General features: G+C 43.3%; 1 protein-coding gene across 2 annotated transcripts in view; it reads right to left on the bottom strand.

The window, feature by feature from the left end:
• The window catches only part of RANBP3 (RAN binding protein 3), a 107474-nt gene that overhangs the window by 10520 nt on the left and 72258 nt on the right, over positions 1-24696 (bottom strand). For both annotated transcript variants that reach the window (XM_067556603.1, XM_067556594.1), the window contains 5 exons: positions 14833-14952; positions 13484-13587; positions 9959-10037; positions 9200-9302; positions 7997-8121 (listed from right to left, as the gene is read on the bottom strand). In XM_067556603.1, the coding sequence (XP_067412704.1) occupies positions 7997-8121; positions 9200-9302; positions 9959-10037; positions 13484-13587; positions 14833-14952 (531 nt within the window). The remainder of the gene's footprint in view (positions 1-7996; positions 8122-9199; positions 9303-9958; positions 10038-13483; positions 13588-14832; positions 14953-24696) is intronic.

Consider the following 24696-nt stretch of genomic DNA (forward strand, 5'->3'; position numbering starts at 1 on the left):
ATCCAGATCGATTGAGCGGAAGTGAAGACCCGCTCAATCGATCCAGAAGTCAATTTAGTAAAACCACCTCCACAAAAAGCATAGCACTGCGTCGACGGGTACGCATTTCCCGTCGGTGCAGCTAGTGGAGACGGCGCAGAAAATGAACTTTAGGAAGTCGATGTAAATTACGCAAGCTACTCTATGTAGCTTATGTAACTCCCGTTGATTGCTGCCGAATTTGCCAGTAAGTATAGACCAGGCCTCAGATTATAGAGACTAAGGTATTGAACATGTGTGAGGAGAGGGATGCTTTGGCTATTACTGCATCGAGGTAGGCTCCTATGAACTCCAAATGTTGTACTGGAGTTAATGTGAATTTCTGGATGTTTAATTGTAGTCCCAATTGGAGGAATAGGTGGCAATCAAGCCTTTGCTGAAGGACCGTGCTTTCAGTAGCCAATCATTTAAGTATGAGAAGATCAGGATCCTTTGTTTGTTAAGATGTGCCACTACCAAAGAAAGGACTTTTGAGAACACTCTAGACTCAGACGAGAGGCCGACCAGGAGCACCGTGTATTGAAAGTGCTCTTGATCCAGATTGAATCACAGAAGCCATCTGTGGGAGATGTGGATCACTATATGGAAGTAAGCATCCTGAAGGTGGAGGACCATGAAACAATCTCCTTGGTCTAGTGATGGAATTATTGCTGCAACAGTTACCAGTCTGAACTGCTGAACAAATCTGTTGAGTGATTTTAGATCTAGAATGGGTCTCCAAACACCATTCTCTTTTGGTACCTGGAAATACTTTGAGTAAATCCCCTCCCTCTCTGTTGTCTGGGAACTGGTTCTATAGCACTCAGATTCAGGAAAGAGTCGATTTCCTGTTGCAAAATATGCTTGTGAAAGGGGTCCCTGAAGAGGGACAGGGAGTGGGGGAGGGAGATAGAGTATCCTGTTGAATTCTGTAGTAATATATTCCCAGTTCTGATGAAAATGAGCAAGGCAGTCACCGAAGCGAGGGAGACATGCAGATTGTTGCAGCATAAAAGAATGGGGGTGGTAACTCGGGCCCTTGACCAACCTGTCAAAATTGTTTCAAGGTTGTAGATTGTGAGGTCAATGCCTGTGAGGCACATGGTCTCCTTTTCTGAAATCACTGTCTCTTGTATTGGAGTTTGTAGTGCCTTTGGGAGGAGGGGAACTGGGTAGGCTAAGATCTCTGAACCATGTAGGATTTACTGAACCTTTTTTTTTGTATAGGGGTGTAAATTCCCAGAGAATGCAAAATGGCTCTAGAGTCTTTTAGGGTGTTCTGGGATTTGTCAGTGTTCTCAACAAAATTGTGATCCCTCAAATGGGACTGTAGTTTGGACTTCCCGCAGAAAGCCTGAGAGCTGAAGCCAGGAAGCCCTCCTCATGACCACTGTCATAGAGCTGGAACAAGCAGCTGTGTCCCAAGAGGCCTGCAGAGATGTCCTCACAAGCAGTTGGCCTTCTACAATGATTATCTGAAATTGCTCCCTCTGATCCATTGGAAGATGCTCAATAAAGGCATTCAGTTTTGAGTAATTAGTATGGCTATACCTCACCATGAGTGCTTAGCGGACAAGAAAGATTTATGGCCAAATAAATCAAGACACATCATTTTTGTCATATAGCATCGATTTAGCATGGTGCTGTCTGTTGTGTTCATTCACAGCATCGACCACAAGGAAGTTTGGAGATGTATGTGAAATAAGTTTGAGTCCTTGGAGGAACATTGTATTTTTGTCTGCTCTCTTACAGGTGGGTGACATTGTGGCCAGGATATGCCATATTTTGCTGGGTCCAACAAGGCCTCATAAATAGGTAACATCATGCGGGCAGATGAGGTGGTGTGCTGAATGTCACGTTGCTTATGCGGGGACTCAACCTCCTCCAATGGAATTTGCAAGGAGTTTACTATGCTTTAAATAAGGTCCTGAAATTGTTCAAAATCATCAGCCAACGATGGTGAAGGAGGCATGACAGCTTCATCAGGGGAGGATGAAGAAATGTTGGTTTAAGGAGTAATCTCTTTGTCCTTTTCTTCAAAGTTCTCATCTTGCGGATCAGGAGCCCTAGAGAGAGAAGCTGGTAGGGATTGCCTTCTTTTCTCTCATTGAGAAGCACTAGGGGTCTTTGAGAATTGCTGGCAATAAGCTGCCCAAGGTTCTCAGTAGGGCCACTGGGGTAGTGCACAGGGCATGGGTGAGAGCATCCCAGGGTGTTCATACCAACTGTGTGAACTGTGATGCTCATGAGGGTAAACTGGTTCCAAGGGTCTCCGGATGGAAGGCTCCTTGATAGTGGAAATGAGAGCCTTGGACAGAAATGTGGGAAACTGATGAAAAGTCCCCATCATCAACGTCCTCTTCATCACTTGGCAGAGATGGAGCAGTCATGGACATAAGAAGAGACTCCATCGGTACCATGAGCATATCCGGGGAATGAGAGGTGGTTAGTACTGGCAATATGTCAGTGCCGAGCAAGGGAGATTCAGGCGTTTCTGAAACCACCAAGTCCCTATGAAAGCAAAACTCCTGCAGTACTGGAACAGTGTGCAGTATTGATGAAGTAAGAAGGGCAGAGGAGACTGTGCCAAAAGGTGCCAATAGTTTTGGAGATCTCATGTGCTCTAGTAGGTATTGGTCTGATCTTTTACAGAGGCAAAGTGCAAGGTACCAAGGCCCTAGGGGACTCTGTCAGTATCAGTTTAGTAAAGCAGGTCTTCTCTCTACCACTCCATTCACCGGACAGTAATGATCTTCCAGAGCCTGAACTCTTAGAATCCTTAGGCTTGCTGGTGGTGACCATACCTGAGTAGCCTGAAGCCTCATGGGTACCATCTCTTTTCAGTAGATTCACTACCAGGGGACCTGAAGCCCACTTTCTAGAGGCCTTCTGAGATGGTTCCAGCAATTTACTCTTTGAAGGTCTAAGGGAGTGCCGTGCTAAGGAAGCGGATGAGGTTGGCCTGGTCGGGAACGAACGTGGGCCAGGGTCAGAAGCTGGTCGGAGTGAACTCTCCATAAGGAGAGAGTTTTAATTCTCTGTTCTTTCTGGCCCTTGCCTTTAACTTGAGCCAGAAATTACACTTCTGTGGAATGTGTGACTCCCCGAGGCAAGAATGTCCACCGCTGACAGTGACAGCCTCTCAGCATGAAAGGCAACATTTAAATCTAGGGGAATCAGGCACACTCTTCCCAGGTTTCAATTCCCCTGAGGGGTAGAAATAAAGAAAAACGGGTGGACAGACAATAGCTGCTATCCTAAAAAGAAAAAAGTGTGGTTTTTTGGTTGTTTTTTTTTTTGTAAATTAAAGGAAGAAAAGAAAGGGATTGCTACCACTAACTAATGGGAACTCCAAGAACAAACGCGAACTATTACGAACAACAGAAAAAATACGGTTGAGATAATCTCAGCTGGGACACTACTGAGGCTCTGTCTCAGGCTGACACAGTTGAGAAGGAACTGAGGGCACAGTTCACCCGCGTAGTGCTATATAGCTCTCAGGCAGGACACAAGACAGTGAGGGTGTATGCACGGGCAGAACAGACACTGCTACCTAAAATCTCCTATCTGAGACGCATGGGGTGCAAGTGCACCCATAGCGACACTACTCGAAGAAGCAGCCATACTTATCAGCCAAAGATCCATACACAGTTTTTGAAGGGATTATTTGGTAGCTCTGGATCTGTGCTATTTTCCACACTAGACTGCCGGATCTCTGTGGATCCAGGTCCTTTGGAATTTGGAAATAATAATCAGAGAGCCACTTTACACACATAGCTAGGTCTCCTAGGTCAATCTGAACAGAACCAGGGTGCTCGACAGTAATCACCCTAAGATGCCTCCCCCATGCAGGAGTGCTGGAGGCAGCCAAACCAGTTCCTGTGGGACCATCTTAGAAGAGGACAATGAACTTATTCAGTGCCAGCTTAGTCTACTGGGCCTAACAAGCCTCCCTGCAGACAGAGGTATGAGAAAGAGTAGATAGACTTATCTGGATCGACTGAGCCGTCACTGGAGACCCGCTCAGTCAATCCAGAAGTCGACGTACTAAAGCCACCTCCTCAAGCGGCATAGCGCTGCGTCGACAGGAATGCGGTTCCCATCCGAGCAGTGAAGTGAAGACGGCGCGCAGAAGAGAAGCACAGAAGTCGACGGGAGTTAAGCAAGTTCTTTGTGTACTTTGCGTAACTCCCGTTGACTGCCGCCAAATCGCCAAAGTAAGTGTAGACCAAGTCAAAGACTATGCTGGACAGGCACCTCCTCCTATCTTTTAAAAGAAAAACCTGACTGACTAACTGTGACAAAGTGGGAATTTTCTGTAACATTTTTATGACTCCTATGTGTGCCTCAATTTCCCGTCTGCTGCACTGTTACCCAGTGGGATGGGAAAGGGCTATTTACTCTCAGGACAGGCTGAGGGCTGGTTTACACTTACCACATGATTCAGAAGCAGTCGACGTGAGTTATGCAAACTACGCAGAGTTGTTTGCGTAACTGATGTCGACTGCTCTGCTTCCCTTCTGAGTGCTATTTACACTGCGCTGAGCCGACGGAGATGCAGCACTACACTACTTAAGGGGGTGGACTTACTCAGTCGACTTCCTGATTGATTGAGTGGGTCTCACTGACCGCTCAATTGATCCTGAAAGATGGATCTGGCAGCGGCGATTTTGCCGCAGTCAGTATAAGCGGGCCTAAGACACAGGTGTGGATGTTGCCTAACTGTCTGAGCCTCATTTCTCATATCAATGGAACATTTCAGAAGACAATGGCAAATCCAATCACCCAGACATTGACATCTAGTGACGTACAACCCAGAAGGATATGAATTTCCCCACCTCTCAGCAGGAAAGCTGGGCAACAATCCGCAGTTTGAGAACAAAGGACTGGAGAGGTGTGAAGCGGGGGAATAAGAGTTGGCTGCTGGAAGGAGTTAGGGCTCTCATCTGAGTCTGACCAAGGGTGGCCAGACAGAGACACAGACACAGATTGAAGAATGGGATTCACTACAAGTTGGCTGGGCTCTGGGCTAATGAGAATCATCTATGCTTTATCCTTCAGTTCTCTATTCTAACCCAAGAACTTCCTATGCTGTGTCCAGCTGACTAATAAACCCGACTTCTTTGACAAAGCTATGTGAGCATCACTGAAAATGCTTGGTGAGGTGCATTAATCCCTGAAGAATGTATAAGTCCCTACCAGGAGTCTGTCTCAGCTGAACTCACTGACCAGAGCTCAGGATGTGAAGCAGGAGTGCTGAAGGCCCAGATATCCAGTGTAAGGAAGCAGTGAAGCCATGTGGCTTACCCTGGGGAAGTGTGACACCATTTTGGGGTTTGGCACACCGAAGGGGTTCATCCTAGAGACTGTTCCAAAGTTGGGGGCATAGCAACAATCCTGTGGCTCCATGACACTAACTGTCAACAAAACTTGCCTCAAAAGGGCAAAAAGAGAGGAAAAAAGAAAAACCGATGAAGAAACTGTCAAGGACATATGTGATCTGAGCTTGCAGCACATTCAGCAGTTAGAAAGGATATGACTCGTGGTTGGGGCCACTCTCCCTTTTATACCCTCAGACCCCTCCAGAATGGGAAGAGGAGGGAGGGGTTAATAGCCCCAATGGTTCAAGGAAGCTCATGGCGCAGGCATCTTGATCCGACAAGTGGGAATATACAGAGGCCGCTTGAAGAACTCTGAGTTGTAACTGGAGTACTGCTGACTTCTTGGACAGACCAGGATTATGGACATTTTTAAGACAGCTGATAAGAGAGGCTAAAGGTATCAATGAAAAATGTCTACAGCCAGTAGAGTTAAGGACAATAAGAAGGAATGTTTTATATAGAAACTGGAACAAAAGGAATTCTAGCAATGGTATAGGTCTGTTACAAGATAAGGAAGCTAAAATTGTCAACAACAGTGAAGAAAATGTAGAAGTGTTCAATATTTCTCCTCTGTATTTGGAAATAAACTGGAAATATTTTCAATATCAAGAGTAACTAGGCTGGATGTTAAATACTTTAAAATCTAGATAACTCAAGATTGCACCCAATTTGCACTTAAGACTTTTAAAAGAATTGGCCAATAAGCTCTGAGCCACTGATATTGAACAAATCTTGGAATACTATGAAGTCTCAGCCCAGAAGACTCAAAAAACCCTCAACATCCTAATATCTTAAAAGGACAAATGTGTGAGTCCCCCATTTCTTCCCTCCCCTCTACTGGAGACGGGTATTGTTATGTTGGAAGGTTTTAATGAGTGCCATTCAACCAGCTCTTTTGATCTATAGACAACTGTAGAGGTGTTTGACTTTTATAAGCTATTTGAATTAGTTTTGCAGAAGATTCTAATTGAAAAATAGCACTATACAAAATAATATAACCCACATTAAAATGATCAAAACCCTGGTTAACTGATAGATCTAAAAGTAACTCTAAATGGGGAACCATCATGCAATATTTTGGTTTTTGTTTTAATAGGGTCCCATACAGGATCTGTTCAGGGTCCAATGTTATTCAATATTCTTACCAATGATCAGGAAGAAAATATAAAATTACTAGTAAAAATTGCAGATGACACAAGGATGGGTGAAGTGGTCAGTACGCATGGGAGCAGGTCAGTTCTACAAGGAGAGTTGGATCGCTTGGTCAGATGGACTCATTTGAACAACGTATGTTTTAATTCATCCAAATGCAAGGTCATATGCCTAGGAACAAAGAATGCAAGCCACACTTACAGGATGGGGAATTGCATCCTGGAATGCAGTAGCATTGAAAAGGACTTAGGGATAAAAGTCATAATCAACATAATCAATTGAACATGAGCTGCCACTGCGATGCTTTGTTGCTAAAAGTATGTCTACACTATCAGGGCTGCAGGGATTCATTGAGCGGACTGTGGAGACCTGTTCAATCGATCCCAGAAGTGCTCTCCGGTCAATGCCATTAATCCACCCCTTTCCTGCAAAAGAAATAAGGCTGCATCAACTGGAGCAACGTAAGTAAGTCGACGGGATTGTAGACCAGGCCTCAGAGGGCGAACACTATCTTCGATGCATATATAGAAGAATATGAAGGAGCAGGGAGGTGGTATTGCTTCTGTATATGGCATTAGTGAGACCATTACTAGAAAATTTTATCCAGTTCTAGTGTCTATACGTCAAAAAATACTGAAAAACTAGAAAGAGTTCAGAAGAGAGCTACAAGAATAATTTGAGGTCTGGAAAACCTGATTTACAGTGCGAGGCTTAGAAAGCTCAATCTATTTAGTTATTCAACAGGAAATTAAGAGGTGCCTTGATCACACACTACAAATACTTACAGGGGAAGAAATTTCTAATATACATGGCTCTTAAGCAGGAAACAAAGACGACTAGAAATAAGGTGCACATTTTTAACAGAGCACGTAATTAACCATTGGAACAACTTATCTAGAGATGTGGTGGATTTGTTTTCACTTGAAGTCTTTAAATCAAGAATGGATGTCTTTCCAAAAGATATGCTATAGCTCAAATAGATGATGGGCTTGATGCAGGCATCACTGGGTGATGTTTTCTGGCTAATGTTATGCAGGAAGTCAGACTAGATTATCATAATGGTCGTTTCTAGCCTTAAATATTTATTAACATTATGGAGGTGTATTAAAAAGTGTCCATAATTTGGCAGATGGGGGATAGACTAGAGAAGTCATACATTATTTAAGATTTGTGAAGGACTTTTTATTTTGATTGCCTGTATCCTGTAATCTAACCAGGTCATTAAATTGTGTCCTGTTTAAGATAAAGAGCAGTAACAATTTCAAACAAAACACCTAATTCATTATATAACATAGGAAAGCACATTAGATGGTGCTATGACGCTGAGTTGCAAGAACTTGAATGGGAAATTAATAATGGCAAGCAATTGTTATGCAATGAAGACAACTGGATCATCATATGAATCCTTACAAGGTTGAAGCTCAACTGTGAGATCAATTTCTTACCTGTAGCACATTGCTCTCTGCTTCCTCCCCAGTGATCACCTCTACCTTCGCCAGTAAACACTTCTTTGCTGTTGCTTTAGTATAGGCTGCTGCAGACTCTGCCAGTGATTCTGAAATATTATTAGCTAAACAACATTTTGAAAGTATATTATGGGAACTAGTCACATAAATCCATGTCATACAAATTCACCCACAAAGAGTCTGCCATTTACTTGAATAAGCCACCAGTTAATATGCTTTTCTTCTGGAGCATAACTGTCTTGTGACACTGTCATCCTGCCAGGTTCTCAGTGCCCAACCAACTGTGCTTTTATCAGGATTTTAAAATGGATATGAAGTTTGAAGAAAACAATTTTGTCTGTCTTTTCAGGAATGGTTTCTCTTCTTTTTTTAAAACCTTAATCAAGAGGGGGGAAAAACCCAAACACAGATATTGGTAACTCTGAAAATTAGCTGAGTCTCTCTAAGAAGAGGATTGTGCAAAATCTGTGCCAAACAGACACTTATGCCCATTTCTACAGGTGTAACATTAGCGTCTGCATTGCTACAGGTGCAATAGCCATGCTTGCATATGAAAATGCAGCCCTTTATTTTATAGTCTCTGGCTGGCTGTTCACCAGCAACTAACAGAATTCCCATAGCTCCGACATGACCTGCATTTCTCATAAAAAAACCCTACACCTTCACAGTCAAAGGAAACCCCTAATTTCAGTAAATTGTTTTTGTTTTAGATATTACCTCATTAAAGCCATTTTAAAATACATTTCTGGAGCACCATAGCATAAACTCTACCTACTTAGGCTCAGCTTATTTTCCATTCTGCCAATATCAACCAGAAGAAAAATAATTCCTTGCCACCAATCTTCTGTAATCAAAACAGGCCTGACTTTATGCTCTCTGAATTCCTGCCAGTTTCACACTGTGATACTTCTGATTCACGTGCATGGAACAAGAGTACCCCTGGCAGTGCTAGAGCAGCCTGGATGGGCTGTTAACAAAACCCCACCTCCCAAGACCTTGAGGGGACCAAGGAACCACCCTCCATTTAAAAAAAAAGAAAAAATGTTGGCTGGAAGGGACAATAAAGGCAATGGGGAAGTTTCATATTTTCATATGGTAATGAAACAACTGCAAGCACTTAAAGATTAGGCATAACACAAATGATAAAAGAATATAGTTCTAAAAAAGCATTTCACTATTCACCTTTCTCTGGAGTGGCTTCCTGTGAAGAAGATTCAGAGCCAGATTCTGTAGCAGCATTTTCCTTGCTACTTTCTGTACCAGCTTCATTTGATTTTGGTGGGCTCTGTAGGGAAAAGAGGCAGAATAGATAAACTTCTGGATTTGCAAAACCAAGAGTACTAATGTGATTCTTGAGACAGTCCTCCAAAGTCACCTTCATGGACTGCTCTAAGAAACAGATTCAAGTGGCAGCCCTGGCTTGTTGGTCCTTCTGGAAAAGGATGTTCCACCTGTCACGGCTGTGGCCTTCTCAAAGATCAGGCACCTTGTATGGCCATCAGAGACTGACACAAGGGGTTTAAAACCCAAAGCCTCTGCCTCATCAACAAGTTGGAAAACAGCCAGCTTGGGTGCTAATTGGTCAGTCAAAAGCAAAACTGAGAAAAAACTGTAAAGGTGGCAGATAGCTTCTCTGAACTATTAACTAGAAGACAGTTCACTAAGTTAGACTGACAATAGTCATTCGCAAAGGAGAATGTTTCAGAGGAGGAGCTTGCTAGAATGGGTGGGACAAACAGAGCTGCTGGCTCACTGCCATGGGTGGTAAGGAGGAATCAAGTAGCAGTACACTCGCCTGTATGTCCTTAGGTGGGAGCCACAAAGACACTCAAGACCCATGTGCAGCCCCAAGAGACATGCTGACCAGACATACATGAGGCATTCATACCATGTGGACAATACTCAAAGATATATTAAATGTAATAACCAACTAACACTCACCAAGACTCTCTCACTCATGTTCTGTCCAAATACAAATTTGTTGCTGGAAGCATCTCCACTGTTTGTTGAGTTCTCTAAACTGGAGAGAAATGTTTCCGTCAGTATAGTGCAAAAAGATGTTTCCATAATCACTACGATTGCAAAACAAGGGAACAATTATCACTGGTTCAAACCTGAGCTTTCCGTTAAATAAAACTACGAAACAAGAGTGTGTTTGATTAATTAAGATGAGACAGTGAGCAATGCAACAATAACCGGTTTATGGGACTCAATGTCCCCAAACACTTTTTTTCTAGGGAAAAAAGGTATTTTATCATAATTGGAGATTTTTTCTGAGTATTAGCCTCCAAATATCTGTGTCTAAATTACACTCTGAGAAATCTGCCCATCGCCTAGTGTATCCTAAGAGTTTATCCAGTATCGAAAGGTCTAGCAAGATGCTGTATTCAGCCATGTCCTACAGTCAAGAGCACTAGTTTCAGCATTTAAGACTGACCTGAGCAAGAATTGTAGGGCTGCAGGTGAAGTCTGGCAAACAGCATCATATATGTGCACGCCAACATATGGCCTCAGGATCCAAGGCAAGTCTGCACTAATGTAGCCAGACTTTATTTTATTTTCAGTAACCGTGATTGCAATGACAGGAATCTTTATTCTTGCATGAGAGCATGAGGTAGCCCAGGGCACACGTGCAACACTGATGAATGCTGATATTTAAAAGAATCTGATCTCATTTGCATGAAAAACATGTGCTCCAACAGTGGGATCCACACTGACGCACACTTGAAGAACTGTAAATATACAACCTACATGCAGAGCTGTTTGCAGATAAAATGTTCACCATGAGACACTAGCTGTTCTCTGTTAAATGCAGATTGATATCACACACACACACACACACACACACACACCCCCCCCCCCCCCCCAAAGCCTTTGAAGAAAAATCAATCATGCACCCATCACTGTGTCCAAAGTCTGAAACACTAAGTCTGTTGCTCTGCCCTTAGTCAGGGCTCAAATTGGGGAGAAGGATTGAACTCTAAGCTCCATATCCACACACAAGCTCAGTTGTGCCAACTCTCCCAGCTGAGACACCACTCTCAGTGGATAGTGTAGATGGTCAATCTAGATGATAGGTGTTTAATAGGGTCCTCAGTGGGTTCAGATACATACATAGGCAGGACCACATTAAGGCCAAGGTATAATAGGTGCATGCCTAAGGACCCTGCTCCCAAAATCATGTGACAGCATCAGAATCAAATTACATTTCTTCATGGCGGCCACTGAGTTTTCATGGTTTCAAAGAAAAACTTGAAAACATCACAGTTGCAGAGACATTTGCCTCAGTCTGCAGACAATCTCCAGCAGAAGAACCAACAGCAGGAAGCAGCTGGGACCCATATCCACCACCAGAGTAGGCTGGCCCTCGCTACTTTGGTCAGGAGTATGGGAATCATCTGCTCTGCTCCTTCCCTTTGGGCCTTTAGCTCCAGTGGTAGGGTTGGTGTGTGTGGAAAGCGGTGGTACCGTCAAGCACCAAACTGAGAGGTCACGCATTTGCAGATTGTGCTGATCTTAAATATAAGATCATCCCTTTCCTTTTTTGCCTGTTTTGATCAACAGTGAAATAATGAGCAATGACAACATTTAAATTATCACTGAGCAACATCCCATTAAAATCAATGTAGCATTTCACACATTTCAGTTATTTACAGATTTTAAAGCCAGAAGGGACCAATACGATCATCTAGTCTGACCTCGTGCACAGTGCAGGCCACAGAATCTCAAACACCCAACACCCACTCCTGTAATAAACCTCTAACATATGACTGAGTTACTGAAACCTTCATATCATGTTTTAAAGACTTTAAGGTACAGAGAATCCACCAGCAAGTGACCCGTGCCCATGCTACAGAGGAAGGTGAAAACCCCCCAGGGCCTTTGCCAATCTGCCCTGGGGGAAAATTCCTTCCCAACCCCAAATATGGCGATCAGTTAAACCCTGAGGATGTGGGCAAGACTCACCAGCCAGACACCCAGGCAGAATTCTCTGTAAAACCTCAGAATCCACCCCATATAACATCCCTTCACAGGCCATTGGCATATTTACCACCAGTAGTTAAAGATCAGTTAATTGCCAAATTAGGCTGTCGCATCACACCACCCCTTCTATAAATTTATCAAGCTCAGTTTTGAAGCCAACTAGGTTTTTTGCCCCCACTGCTCCACTTGAAGGCTATTCCAGAACTTCACTCCTCTGACAGTTAGAAAACTACATCTAATTTCAAGTCTAAACTTCCTGATGGCCTGTTTATATCCATTTGTTCATGTGTCCGCATTGGCTCTTAACTTAAAGACTTCCTCTCCCTCCCTGGTATTTATCCCTCCGATGTATTTATAAAGAGCAACCATATCTCCCCTCAGCCTTCTTTGGGTTAGGCTAAACAAACCAAGCTTTTTGACTCTCCTTTCATAAGGCAAGATTTCCATTCCATGGGTCATCCTCATAGCCCTTCTCTGCACCTGTTCCGGTTTGAATTCATCTCTCTTAAATATGGGAGACCAGAACTGCACACAGTATTCCAGATGAGATCTCACCAGCACCTTGTATAATGGTACTAACTGGAAATACATTGTCTGATGCATCCTAGGACCACATTAGCTTTTTTCACAGTCACATCACATTGGCTGCTCATAGTCATCCTGTGATCAACCAATACGCCCAGGTCCTTCTCCTCCTCTGTCACTTCCAACTGATGCGTCCCCAGCTTATAGCAAAAATTCTTGTTATTAGTCCCTAAATGCATGACCTTGAACTTTCCACTATTACATTTCATCCTATTTCTATTACTCAAGTTTACAACGTCATCCAGATCTTCTTGTACGATATCCCAATCCTTCTCTGTTTGGCAATACCTCCCAACTTTGTGTCATCCACAAACTTTATCAGCACATTCCCACTTTTTGTGCCAAGGTAATAAAAAGGTTAAATAAGATTGGTCCCAAGACCGATCCCTGAGGAACTCAACTCTTTCAGAAAGACATCCAATTGTGAAGTGACAGAGAATCCCTCACATCCCTAGGTAAGTTGGTCCAATGGTTAGTCACCGAGAAAATTTTGCACCTTATTTCTAACCTGAATTTGTCTAAATCCTGCCTTCTAATTCCTTCTTCATTCAGGAAAAACTACCAGTTAACCTGGGTTTCTTATCAAGCAGGAAGGGCAGATGTCATCTTCACAGGTCTTGGGTCACATATTCTTTTGGTGTTAATGGCTAAACTCAAGGGATGAAAGTGGTCTGGTTGTTAGCTGTCATAGGGTAATCAGATCCATGCAGCCTGAACAGCTTTCTGAGTATGTATAATCCCTTCAGTGGAGGAGTATCTTGGCAATGCCTGGTGCTGGGTTCATTTCAAGTTCTCTGCAAACTCAGGCAGGCTGCATGGTAGACAGCAACACTTCTATTAATGCTCTACATGTACTGCAGTAAAGTAAGTTGCTCTGAATGTTATTTGCAGTCTTACTTGGAACTGATGTACTGCAGAAAGTAGTTTGTTGCCGATGGTGTTTCCGAGTTTGGAAGTCCAGCATTCTGTACATCAGCTGTTTCATCACTTTCATCTCCCAACTACAAAAGAGATTGACATTTATACACAATCAACAATATCAAAACCAAGATCTTCAGACCTTATTCTCTCACAAAATGTGTATCTTTGCTCATATACACTCTTTAAAGTAAGACTAAAGTGTATTTCCCATTACGACAAATATCTCCTGTTGCAAACATGATCCTTGTGGGAGTGCCTGTGTACTGCATTCATATATTCCTAAATTAACAGGCAGGGACAGTTCAAGCACCATTGCCATTGCTTTTAAAACTGTATTGATCTACGTTCAAAAACTACCCCCCCTCATTAATAAGTCTATCACAGCTCTGTAGTTCTGGCAATCTTCCTTCTGTCAGGTCACGTAGAATCCACATGCTCCCACTGGTGTCACCCACCCCACATGCCTGCACAAAATCCCTCTCTTTAGGGTCTCAATATCCTGTGTTAAGTCTAATTCAATTAGCTTATGTTTAGCTATTAGCCTGCTCTGCCCCAGCTCCACTTTTCTTGACCGTGCAACACTCTTGGAACCTGTATTGCATGGATTTGACTTCTGCAGTTTCAGTGGGAAGGTGAAGCATTTTATTCCCAACCCAGCAGTTCAGAAGAAACCCTAAACAGCACTGAAGTCCAGAGAGCTTATTTGTATAACAGTAGTGGATGTTTTATGTTTGCACAAGAAGGGACTTTAAATAGTAGTACGATGAAAAACAATTTTTCCAAAGTGGCCAACTATACTTACTGCAGAAATCCTCCATTTGCATACATAAATCAAAGCTTACGCCCGTGGTTACCATTTTGTTGCCCTAACATCCCCTGTTATGCACAAATGTAGGATTTGCAGATGCACTTTAGGTGGCTGCTTTAGAAAATAAAGCCTTGCATATGTATTCAAACAAAAGCAACTCATGATAGTTTGAAAGGTGAAGTAGGAAGCTAATACAAAATGAAATTAATACTACATTTATATGCTTAATGCTGCCCGCTACCCAGGGAATAGCACAAACTAGAATTACAGGAGTTTTCAAACACACACCCCATTGCACACACACAAAGAGAACAAATGCAGGGCAGTTTATGCCCAATCCATCCTCCGAGGACTCAGAAACCAGAAATGAGATGGGAATCAGTGTGCAAATGAACAAACCAAACATTCCACGGCTTTCTATACTGGATGTTTTCACTTTAAAGTTTTCATCTGGAGTAGCTACTTTAATTTAAGTTCAACAATTACATAACCTTTGTATTTCTGATTAAATATATACCTTAACTCTGTCTCTTAAGTTTTGCCCAAATACAAATGCTTGCTGTGCATTGTGCTCTGCTTTCTCGCAGTTTTCATCCTCTGAAGTATTGTTAGACTCATTTTTCTGGCATTCTTTCACCTAATGAAAAAAGTAGAAAAATTAAGCCTAGAGAAATTAGATCAGTTTCTTTAATAACATTTTGGTTAAAAACTATATTTTCTCCTTTCCAATAATTTTCATTAATGCTATGCACTAGGCACATGGAGGAACACATCAACGTTATTATAAAATTTGCCTATGGATAAATATACATCATATTACAGTGATAGTGATAGGAAAAACCCGCAATAAATCAGCAATTAATGTAAGAACATAAGAACAGCCATACTGGGTCAGACCAATAGTCCATCTAAGTCCAGTATCCTGTCTTCTAACAGTGGCTGGTGCCAGATGCTTCAGAGACACAAAACAAAGCAATATATCAAGTGATCCATCCCCGTCATCCAGTCCCAGCTTCTGGCAGTTAGAAGTTTAGCGACACTCAGGGCATAGGGTTGCATCCCTGACCATTTTGGCAAATAGCCATTGATGACCTATCATCCATGAACAATGTGACCCCAATACTAATATTGGCTGGACAATATAAACTAGAATAGCTTATCTAGAGAACCATTGATAACATAAGGGCCGAAGAAAAAATACTTCACAGAATGGAGACGACTGAACACCTGTTAGACCTATACACATTCAGTATCTTTATAACTGCAACGTTCCAAATACATCCACAAAGATCAGCTCTGAAAAGAATAATTGCAAGGTTCCACTTACTTGGAGATTAGTTTTTTTAAGATGTCATCTACAAGTGACCAAAAAAACAAAGGGTTGGGAGGGAGGAGGGGGAAGAGAAGCAGAAACAAGGAATTATGTCATCTGTTAACACACACTGCAAGCTCTCCCTCTTAAGGCTGCTTAAAATTTCCTATTATAAGCCCTTGCTTTCAGTTGCATACAGGCTTATCAAACTTTAAGCCATTGGGCTGAAGTTTTCCATGTTTGCTCTCTGCCCTGGACAGATTTTTTTTGCAAAGCTTCAGTGAAAATGATTAAGCCAATTCCAAAAATGAAGTAGCTTGGGTTTGTTTTTGTTTTGTTTTGAAGAGCTCTAGCACCTCCATGCTTATGAGCAGGAATGTGAAGTTGGCAAGGAGACAGAGTCCTGGAGTGAGGGAGGTACCTTTCCTATACACATGCAAGTTCACCCTGATTTGATCAAATTATATACTTCTGCAAATTTCTATTTGCATATGCTCAAAAAAGTTTATCAGAATCTGGCTGTTAAATTCTCTGAGTCTTTCTTCTGCAGTGAGCATATTCCAGCCCCATGGAGCAACCTACATGCCAAATGCAGTGAGCATACTCCAGCTGACAGAGCTGCATACATGTCAACTACACCAATCATTTTCCAGCCCTAGCAGCAGCTACATTTCCCCCATATAAACCAGGAGGAGACCACAAGTTATAGTCTCAGTTCTTTCACTGACTGGTGTTCCCCTGACTGCATGGAGATGGGCCATGAGAACGAAGAACATACAACAGGTTAGTTGAAAACTCACTCATGAATTTTACCCCAATTAGTATTTTCAACAACTGTTTTTGACAATGGGATTTTGCTATGTTCTCCAGGCAGCTTGGGGCTCAGCTCTCACAGCACTGTAAGTGACTCAGCTCAGAAACTTCTTCCCTTTGGAGCCAATGAAAGAGGGATCATTCAGTTGGTTTCAGTGGCTCATTTCTTGCCCCACTTCCCTCAGGCTTTGCCAATATACTATTCCAGGCTGCTAGCTCGCTGTCCTGGACTTCTAGTTCCATCTGCTTCCTGGCTGCAAGTCAGATTTCCAGCTCTATGATCTTGACCCCTTGTTGTCTGACTCCATGGAACAGTGCAGGAAGCATGCGGGGAACACAACTAGCTCCCCCTTTTGGGGAAAGCAGGACAGCAATGAGTAGCTGCAGGGCAGAGAGAAAACGGAAGGTGGGTGAACTCTATGGCAAAATACAATGGCATCTTGGGAAAATGCCAAATAGCACAACTACGAAATTGGAGTCTATCAGGTCCTGACTGAGATGAATGAGGCAGTTCATATCTTTCAAAGCTACTGTTTCAAGCAGACTCAGAACAGAGGGCATCTCCTCAGCCATGTGAGGTAGAAGCATGATTTTTTTAACAGAAGTTCAGATTATGGGGCACAATTCTGTGGCAAGAGGTGAGTTTCACAGACACAGAACACACAGTGCCAAAAGGTGACACAGTCTAATTACATTTTACATACTAATCTGTTCCACAGGTACTCTCCATTAAGAATACAGGATGGACACTAAATGTTCCTATACCTTCATTAACTTGACTAAAGGGCCCCCAGAAATCTTCTCCCCATGCGAGTACTTATTAAAGATTGTGATCAAGTCACCTCTTGCTGTTCTCCTAGGCCAGGTCTACAGTGGCAACGGAAGTCGATGTAAAATCACTTACGTTGATCTCCGAACACCTGCGTCTACACTGGCCCTACAGTTAAATCGACTTAAGTCATGGCAAAAGTCAACTTAAGACCACCTCTGCAAGTGCCGTAGCACCTTTATAGGTTTAATTTCGTGTCAGTGTAGAGACAGCTTCACTTAAATTGACTTTATTGTCCTCCGGGAGGTATCCCACAATGCCCCCTTGTGACCGCTCTGGACATTCGCGCTGTGCTGTACTGTGATCACGCTACCTGGAAATGTCGCCTCCCCTCAAGCGCCGGGAACATTTGAATTTTCATTTCCTGTGCTGCCAGCATGGAGAGAGCTTTGTCACTGTACTCCTCATGGCTACTGCAAAGCCCAAATGTGCTCCAGCATGGAGTCAACCAAAGGTCTTAGATCTCATCAGTCTGTGGGGTGAGGAGTCCGTCCTGGCTCAGCTCAGAGCCACCCCAAAAGGAATCTGGACCTTTATGGGAAGATATCCCAAGGCATGCTGGAGAAGGGACACAAGAGGAATGCACAGCAGTGTCGCATGAAGATCAAGGAGCTGCGTCAGTCATCTCAGAAAGCCAGGGAAGCTAACAGCCGTTCTGGCTCCTTGCCCAAAACATGCCGCTCCTATGATGAGGTGCATGCAATTCTCGGTGGCGATCCCACCATGGTGCTGCCCCGCAGCATCGATTCCGCCAGTAGGTCACAGTCCATGGACAATGATGAGGACTCCGTGGACGAGGAGGAGGAGGCGGCGGCTGAGGAGAGCAGGGTGCAGGAGAGCGGGGTGTCCGTTCTCCCAGAAAGGCAGGACGCATTCCTGACCCCAGAGCAGTCCAGCAGCACACAGGACAGCACTAATGATCCCGGGGAAGGCACATCTGGTGAAGTTTTTTTCTTCTTAGTAGTTCTGTCCTTTTACATTTGGGGGGGAGGGAGGGAGGGAAGGGTATTTCAGGCATTTATGTGACTGTCCTGGGGGGTTACACAGGGAACAGTTTATTTATGTGATGAGATATGCTCCGATAATCATCAGCTGATATCTCATGGAAACTTTCATGTAGATAATCTGTTATCCTTTGCAAAAGTTTTTTGGGGAGGGCTGCCTTGTTCCTCCCTCCACAGTACGATACTTTGCTGCACCACGCTGCAATCAAGGGAGCCTGCACCATGGCTGAACACAGCTGGTATCCTGCTGCATGCAGCAAATCTTCCCTTTCCTCCTGCGTGACCCTCAGGAGACTGATATCGCTCATGGTCACCTGGGGAAGATGGCGCATGTTTAAAATATCAGCGCTATAGAGCAGATGCCCTGTACCTTTGTATTCCCCATTGTAATGTCCTACCAAGACACTTTGATTACTTTTATTTGATTTAAGCAGAGTCTATATACTCCCCCCCCCCCCCACGCTGTTCGCAGATCCCCTGGCTTACCATCTCTGTAAGGGCGCAGCGAGCCGACCCTTCTGGGATGTTAGGAATGGAATGTTCATAAATAAAAGTTGGCATCATTTCAACACGTTTCTTTATTAAATCATATCTTGTTCTGGAGGGATTTGGCGGCTACAGATATCGATTGGGGGGGGGATGTTCACCAAAGGCAAACAACAAACAGGAACAGAAATCAGTCCTGCATCTCATTGCAAAGCCTGGTTTTCAAAGCTTCCCTAATGCAAAGTGCTCCGCGGTTCGCTCTCAGCGTACTGCTGGTATCCGGCTGCTCGTAATTGGCGGCCAATCTTTCGGCCTCCACAGCCGAAACCTGTGGGAACCTCTGACCCTTCACTTCACACACATTATGAAGAACACAGCATGCAGATATCACCGAAGGGAGGTTCTTTTCACTCATGTCCAGACTAGTGAGGAGACTCCTCCATCTACCCTTTAAACGCCCAAAGGCACATTCTACAACCATTCTGCAACTGCTTAACCTGTTATTAAAACATTCCTTGTCGCTGTCAAGGTGCCCAGTGTAGGGCTTCATTAGCCAAGGGAGCAAGGGGTAAGCAGGATCCCCCAGGAACACCCCCAATGTGAATTTTTTGGTTGGGGAAAAAAGTGCCCGCCTGCATATTAGAGAACAGCCCCGAAATACGCACATCATGCACCTTCCCAGACCACCCCACATAGATGTCAGTGAAATGACCCCGGTGATCCACAAGGCCCTGCAGGACCATGGAAAAGTACCCCTTGCAGTTTATGTACTCAGTTGATAGGTGGGCAGGCGCTAAGATAGGGATGTGCATCCCATCAATGACCCCCCCCCGCAGTTTGGGAACCCCATTGTGGCAAACCCATCCACTATGTCCTGCACATTTCCCAAAGTCACTATCCTTCATAGCAGAAGTCTATTTATGGCACTGCATACTTGAATCATGGCGGTGCCACTGTAGATTTACCAACTCCGAATTGATTCCCAACCAAGCGGTAACAGTCTGGGGTTGCCAGCTTCCACAGAGCGATGCCGACTCTCTTCTCCACCGTCAGAGCTTGTCTCAAGCAAGTATTCACGCGCTTCAGGGACGGGGCCAGCTCCAAGCACAGTTCAAGGAAAGCTGCCTTTCGCATATGAAAGTTTTGCAGCCATTGGTCATCATCCCACAGCTGCATAATGATGCGGTCCCACCAGTCTGTGCTTGTTTCCCTGGACCAGAACCGATGCTCCATGGACTGCAGATGATGCGTTACAGCCTGCAGCAATCAGAAATTGTTCTGCTCGATGGCTTCTAGCAGGACAGCCTCGGTGGCATCGCTGTTGCCTGTGCTTCGGCTTCTTGCTCTACTTCGAAAATACTTGTTGATAAGCCACGATGTATTTGTGATGTTCACAATAATAGTGCAGAGTTGAGCTGGCTCCATGTCTCCGCAGCAATGGCGAGTATGCGGAGTAAAAAAACGGCATGAAAATACTTTTCCTGTTTCTTTGGGGGAAGAAGAGAGGGGGAAGCAGCGTTGCATCATGGGACGATGACACTCGTCCCAACAGCCACTGCGGCTAGTTGCACTGTGGGATAGCAACCCACAGTGCACTGCTTTGAAAGTCGAAATAAGTGTGGTGAGTGCGGACACACGAGACCTGCACAAACAGCATGGTGTTTACACGCTGCTGCGACTTCTAAAAATTGGCTGCTGAAAGTCGACTTTAAGTCAACTTCACTCAGCAGTGTAGACATACCCCTAGATAAACTAAATAGATTCTTTAGTCTCTCATTATAAATGCAGGTTCTCCAGACCTCAAATGTGTCTTATAACATTTCTGAACTCTTTCCATTTTAAATTTTTTTTTGAAATGTTGATACCAGAACTGGATCCAGGATCCAGTAATGATTTCACTAATTTCATATACAGAGGTAATATCACCTCCTCACTTCTACTTAATACTCCCCTGCTTATACATGCAAGGACAGCATTTGCTCTCCTAGCCACAACATTACACTGATAGCTCATGTTCATTGGTTAATCCATCACGGCCCCCTAATTCCTTCTCAGAATCATTACTTTCCAAAATACAAACCACCCGCCCTGTAAACACAACTTACATTCATTGTTCTTAGATTATGATCTTGCATGTGAATTTATAAAAACCGCTTTGATTGTGCTCACTTTATCAAGCCATCCAGATCACTTTGTGCAATTATGCTGCCATTTATCACTCCACCAGTTTTTCTATCTTTAAACATTTTACCAGCAATTATTTTAGATTTTCTCCCTCTAGTATCAAGTTTCTCTGTGACCTATTTTCCATAAAACCACATTGATAGGAATTCATTTTATTACTATCTTGTAGTTCCCTATTGATTAAGTCTCAAAAACCATTCCATTATTTTGCCTGCAAGATCAATACCAGACTAACTGGCTTGTAAATACTTAGGTCATCCCATTTATCCTTTAAAAAATATTGGCACATTAGCTTTCTCCCAGTCCTCTGGGACTTCCCCATATCCCAAGATTTGTGGATGAAGGAGAAGCAGCTGATATTTATTTATGTTTGTAGTGCAATAGCCATGTTGGTCCCAGGGTATTAAAGACACAAAGTGGATGAGATAATATCTTTTATTGGACCAACTTCTGTTGGTGAAAGAGAGACACTTTCGAGCTTAGAGAGAGCCTGGAAACTGAAAAATCATGGACTTAATAAAGACACTGGATTTAACGCTCATTATAACAATCTGTAACTCACTAACTCTTCTTTGTCCTTCAACTGCCCACTTCACTTTGAATGATCTCTTGCAACCTGTTAACTCTTTATCTGTTCCACCATACATTTAGCTGTGACAATAAGTACCTTTCCCAGACCTGAAGAAGAGCAAAAGCTTGTCTGTTTCACCAACAGGAGCTGATCCAATAAAAGATGCCTCATCCATCTTGTCTCTATAATGTATTTAGGCTTTAAAAAAGGTTCTGACAAGGCCTCTCATAAGAACTAAAGAAGTTAAGTAGACATGGGGTGTGAGGCAAAGTATTGGATCTAAAATTGAGACAGGAAATAAAGTAGAATTTAGAAAATATGACCTATGAGGAAAAGTTGAAAAACTGGGCATGTTTAGTCTAAAGAAGAGAAGTCTGAGGGGGGCCTCAGAACAGTCTTCAAATATGTAAATGGTTGTTATAAAGGGGATGATGATCAATTGTTCTCCATGTTCACCAAGACTAGGACAAGAAGTAATCTGCTTAGTCTGCAGCAAGGGAGATTTAGGTTAGTTATTAAAAAAAACTTTTTAACTGTAAGTACTACTTAACTATTTAAAAATTGATATAAAAATCAAATAATTCAAATTAAAATCTTTCTGCCTAAATATTCAGATTTCCAAAAAAGTGAAAACTGAGTTTAGAGTAAATATTCACAGTAACAGTGATCTAGCAGTGCTACTTCCATACTTAAGATGGCAGTATACGTTGACTCCTTATATTCCACTGTCTACATAAAGAGTGGTACTTAACAAAAAAACCCAAAAAAACCAAAAACATTTAAATGAGCAGCTTGCTTACGGTCAGACTAGACCATCGCAATGGTGAATGGAGCCTTCTGGCCTTGGACTCTGAGTCGTACTTTCTAAGGCCTTGTCTACACTAGCACTTATGCTGGTAAAACTTTTGTCGCTCAAGGGGGTGAAAACACCCCCCTGAGCGATATAAGTTTTGCCGGTATAAGCGCTTGTGTAACTGCGTTATTTTGACAGGAGAGCGCTCTCCCGCCGACATAGCTACCGCCACTCATTAGGTGGTTTTATGATGTCTGAATAGCTTGATGTTGAGCCTCCAGTATTACATCCAGTGTCGGTTCTGCGAGTACAGCAGGCTGAAGAATCAAAGAGAGGAGTGGAGAGGGGACCGAAGAACAATGAAGAAAGTTCGCAAAGTGAGTCCTCCAGAAGGAGGAGGAGGAGAACCAATATATCCCCAATGCAGACAGAGGTAAGCAACCTCTTTCAGATTCTCTGCACATTCTCTCTTCGGAGAAGGCCTTGGAAGAGTCATCTGAGGAAAAAGGAGTTCAGAAGAAGACCCATTGACTAGAAGGCATGGGATGCATTGTCCTAGAGATGGGGGTTCCACAACCACCACTCTCAAGAGGAGGAGAAGGGTGGTGGTGGTTGGGGACTCCTTCGTAAGGGGGACAAAGTCATCCATCTGCTGTTCGGACCGGGAATCCTGAGAAGTGTGCTGCTTGTCTGGAGCTAGAATGAGGCATGTAATGGAGAGTGTGCCAACACTCCTCAATCTCTCAGACCACTGCCCCTTCCTACGTATCCATGTGGGCACCAACGATACTGCCAAATAAGATGTTGAAAGGATCATTGCAGACTATGTGGCTCTGGGAAAAAGGATAAAAGAGTTTGGAGCACAAGTGGTGTTTTCATCAATCCCTCCTGTTGAAGAAAAGGGCCCGGGCCGGGACCATCGAATAATGGAGGCAAATGCGTGGCTATGCAAGTAGTGTTGGCGAGAGGGCTTTGGCTTCCTCAACAATGAACTGATGTTCCAGGAAAGGGGATTAATGCGCTGGGATTGGCTCCATCTATCAAATACTGGGAAGAGCATCTTTGGACATCGCTTGGCTAACTTGATAAGGACAGCATTAAACTAGAACCTGTGGTGGATGGTGACAAAAATCCAGCCAATACGCATCCAGGCTCAGGTAATGACAACAAGGGGAAGGGACTAATTTCTGGAGAAGGGACTAGAAATCACTGCATTAAAAAAGCAAGAGGAAAAGCAACAGGGAAGTCTGCAAAATATCTTTGATGCCTATATACAAATGCAAGTAATATGAGGAACAAGCAGGATTAACTGGAAGTCATGGTATATGAAGAAAATTATGACAATTGGCATTACAGAGATTTGATGGGACAACTCCTATTACTGGAGTACCAGCATTGATGGATATAGCTTGTTACGAAAGAATAGATATGGGAAAAAAGGAGGAGGTGTTGCGCTGTATGTCAAAAATGTATATACTTGCTCTGAGGTCCAAGGGGAAGTGAGCAACAGACCTACTGAGAATCTCTGGGTGAGGATAAAAAAGGAAAAGAACAGCAGCAATGTTATGGTGGGGTCTATTATAAACCATCAGATCAGGAAGAGGAAGTGGATGAGTCATTCTACATGCAGTATTAATGGGAGATTTTAACTTCCCCGAAATCCGCTGGAAGACTATTATAGCAAAACATAATACGTCCTGAAAATTCTTAGCATGTGCAGGAGACAGCTTTCTGATGCAGAACATTGAGGAAACAACTAAGGGGTCATCCATTTTGAATTTGGTTTTGACCAACAGGGATGAATTAGTTGCAAACGTAAAGGCAATTGGGAACTTGGGAGGAAGTGATCATGATCTGATATAATTCAAGAACCTATGAAAGGAGGACATGAGAACAGGTGCTGCTACCAGAAGATTCCACCATCCAAGCTGTACCCATTGGCACATCCCAAGAGTGGGAAAGTGCAGAGGACGATCAAAAGAGAACTCAAGTGCCTGAGCACCCACATTTGCGCCCTATAGTCCCCAGACCTCCTCCTCTGACTTCCTCCATGATTCCTATTCATATGCCACTCCATTCCGGAAGTGACCTTCATGCCCCTTGTTATCTGCATCTCTTTTTCATAAACTCCTGTTTGTGGTTCCTATGATTCAACTGCAGTAGATCTGTTGTCCTCTTGGGCCCTGTACCCACTGTCAAGTCCTTTCCCCTAATCCCTTCAGTGCCCTTTAACTCTCTTCGTCCCCTACTTCCCTCCATTCCTACAGTTCTCAGCAACATTCTACATTCAAAGGCTTTATAAATGAGGTTAAACATTTAAAATATAAACATCTGTAAAAACACTTTTAAATATGTAAGGGACAGGAAATTGGGGTGGAGGAAGAAGCTG

This window comes from Emydura macquarii, unplaced genomic scaffold (genome assembly GCF_026122565.2).
Source record: "Emydura macquarii macquarii isolate MOO-44397 ecotype Brisbane River unplaced genomic scaffold, CSIRO-AGI_Emac_v2 contig_306, whole genome shotgun sequence".
Taxonomy (NCBI): Eukaryota; Metazoa; Chordata; order Testudines; family Chelidae; genus Emydura; species Emydura macquarii.